The sequence below is a fragment of the Rhinoraja longicauda genome, chromosome 5 (genome assembly GCF_053455715.1).
Source record: "Rhinoraja longicauda isolate Sanriku21f chromosome 5, sRhiLon1.1, whole genome shotgun sequence".
Lineage (NCBI taxonomy): Eukaryota > Metazoa > Chordata > Chondrichthyes > Rajiformes > Arhynchobatidae > Rhinoraja > Rhinoraja longicauda.
In genome coordinates this window covers 9,149,894-9,152,946 of record NC_135957.1, presented here as the reverse complement: position 1 = coordinate 9,152,946, position 3,053 = coordinate 9,149,894, and the positions used below count along the sequence as shown (strand labels likewise).

The window sequence follows — 3,053 nt, the reverse complement described above, 5'->3', positions numbered from 1 at the left end:
GGGCACTTGCACGGGGCTGGATCCACTGTGGGACGGGATGGGACATGCAGCGTTGATTTATGTTCGAGGGATCCATGCTCCACCCATTTCATTGGATGTTTTGAGACCGTACATAGACCAACAATGTTCGCGGCCGTTAAACTAATCTGCTCTGCATGGACATGAGACAGATCCATGCGTCTATCTAAAGGCTTCTTTAAACATCACCACTATCGTACTTGCCTCCACCACCACTCCTGACAGCGCGCTCCAGGCACCCACCACCCTCTGTGCAAACCACTTGCTCGGCACTTCTTTAAATTTTGCCTCTCTGACCTTAAGCTATGCCGTCTAGACTTTAATATTTCCACCTGTGGATAGGTTGTGCCTACCCTATCTGTGTCTCTCCTAGACCAGTGCAGCACAGGAACAGGCCCTTCGGCCCACAATGTTCTGCTGAACTGATGCCAAGACCAATTCTTAGCTGCCCGCACGTAACCATATCCCTCCATCCCCTGCATACCATGTGCCTTGTCAAAAATCTCCTAAGTGCCATGATCTCATCTGCCTCTACCACCACCCCTGGCAACACGTTCCAGGCACCCACGGTGCAACAAACTTGCCCCTCACATCTCCTTTGAACTTTGCCTCTCTAACCTTAAAGCAGTGCCCAATAGCATTTGATATTTTCCATCCTGGGCAAAAAGGTTTTTGACTGTGTACCATATACTCTGTACTATGCCTCTCATCATTTTATATTTTTCTATTAGGTCTTCCCGCAACCTCTGGCGTTCCAATCCAATTCTGTCCAACCTCTTCCCGGCTAATACCCACCCCCCTAATCCAGGCATCAATCTGGTAAACTTCTGCATCCTCTCCAAAGCCTCCACATCCTTCCAGTAACGAGGCAACCGGAGACATCCAAATAATCCAGGCCACATCAGTAACCTCCTCTGCCTCCTTGATTCAAAAGCTCATCCACATACATATTAGCTGCTGTGAGAATCTCTGCCTCCACCCCTGCCCTCAACCCCCCACCCCCTCCCTCCTTAGACCCCTGTGCTCTAGATTCCATCTTCCCCCTGGAAGGGTCTCAACCCAAAACGTCACCCATTCCTTCTTTCCAGTGATGCTGCCTGTCCCGCTGAGTTACTCCAGCATTGTGTGTTGACCTCTCTCTGGGAAGATCATTAACCTCTGATCCCACCATGTGTGTGTGTGTGTGTGTGTGCGTACCATGGTGTGTCCGGGGTCATTGTGTGTGGTGAGTCAGTGTTGTACTGCACGGAATCAGGCCTTTCAGCCACCTTGTCCACGCTGACAAACCTGCCATACCGAACTTGGCCCATTTGGCCTATTCTCCCCTAAATCCTTCTTATCCATATATTAGTACAATGTCTTTTCAACATCATAATTGTATCACTTCTATAGCTTCCTCTGTCCGTTCGTACCAGATACCAACAACCCTCTATGTGAACAAGTCGCCACTGAGATCCCTCTCAAATCTCTCCCTGAAGCCTATAGTTTTAGAATCCTCTAACCCGGGGAAAAGACTGAGCATTCACTTTATTCATGCCCCCCCCCCCCCCCCCCCCCCTCCTGTCATAGAAACATAGAAAATAGGTGCAGGAGTAGGCCATTCGGCCCTTCGAGCCTGCACCGCCATTCAATATGATCATGGCTGATCATCCAACTCAGTATCCCGTACCTGCCTTCTCTCCATACCCCCTGATCCCTTTAGCCACAAGGGCCACATCTAACTCCCTCTTAAATATAGCCAATGAACTGGCCTCAACTACCTTCTGTGGCAGAGAATTCCACAGATTCACAATTCTGGGTGAAAATGTTTTTCCTCATCTCAGTCCCAAATGGCCTACCCCTTATTCTTAAACTGTGACCCCTTGTTCTGGACTTCCCCAACATCGGGAACAATCTTCCTGCATATAGCCTGTCCAACCCCTTAAGAATTTTGTAAGTTTCTATAAGATCCCCCCTCAATCTTCTAAATTCCAGCGAGTACAAGCCGAGTCTATCCAGTCTTGATCTTGTACACCTCAATGAGATTACCCCTCAGCCTCCCACCCTCCAAAATAAAAAGTCCTAGCCTATCCAACCTCTCCTTAAACATCAAGCCCAGAATATGATGGATTATGTTGGTAACACCTATATACTAAAACTCTCGTTTGTTTGTTTGTTTGTTCCTGAACTACAGCCAAAACAGTGCACGACAGCGCGACAATTTTAGGCCCACCTTACTCACCGTCGTCCCTTTGGTGCTAATGGAAGTTTCATTGTAATCGGTGTTATATATTTAAAGTTATTCACATTTAAAAGTTTAAATCTATCTCCTAGGGAGGGAGGGGGAGGGAGGGGGGAGGTGGGAGGGAGGGGGGAGGAGGGAAGATGAGGAGGATGGAGTGGGAGGGAAGGGAGTGGAGGGAGGGGAGGGGGAGAGGAGGGGGGTTGGAGGAGGGAGGGAGGGGGGAGAGGAGGTGGAGGGAGGGGGGAGAGGAGGTGGAGGGAGGGGGAGAGGGGGCGGAGGAAGGTGGGAGAGAAGGTGGAGGGAGGGGGGAGAGGGGGTGGAGGAAGGTGGGAGAGAAGGTGGAGGGAGGGGGAGGGGGAGGGAGGGGGGAGATGGGGTGGAGGGAGGGGGGAGGAGAGGGTGCTGCACCAATGCAGGAGAGATTTGGGCCCAACATGTCCACTTGGTCTAGTGGACTCCCACACCAGACTCCTCTTTTTTGATTATAGCTTTGCCTTCAACAGAATAATCACCTTCAAACTCATGTCCAAGCTCCGGGACCTAGGAGTCAGCTCCACGCCTCTACCACTGGCTCCTTGACTTTCTGATCCACAGACTGCAATCAGTCAGGATAGGTGGCACATCCTCCACAATAATTCCCCATCAGGATGCGTTCTCAGTCCCCGACTCTACTCCCTGCACACTCACGGCTCTGCAGCCAAATTCTACCCTTAACCCCATTTAACAAGTTTCCAGATGACTCCACCGTAGTGGGGTGGATCATAAACAGTGAGGACACAGAGTGCAGGAAGGAGATAGAGCACTTACAGCC

The 3,053-nt window shown here is 50.6% G+C and overlaps 1 protein-coding gene across 1 annotated transcript in view; it reads left to right on the top strand.

Annotated features, from left to right (window-relative positions):
- The window catches only part of cmtr1 (cap methyltransferase 1), a 35,145-nt gene extending 32,324 nt beyond the window's left edge, over positions 1–2,821 (top strand). The window contains 1 exon segment of the mRNA XM_078399954.1: positions 2,731–2,821. Within this exon segment, the coding sequence (XP_078256080.1) occupies positions 2,731–2,821 (91 nt within the window).
- The last annotated feature ends 232 nt before the right edge of the window (positions 2,822–3,053 follow it).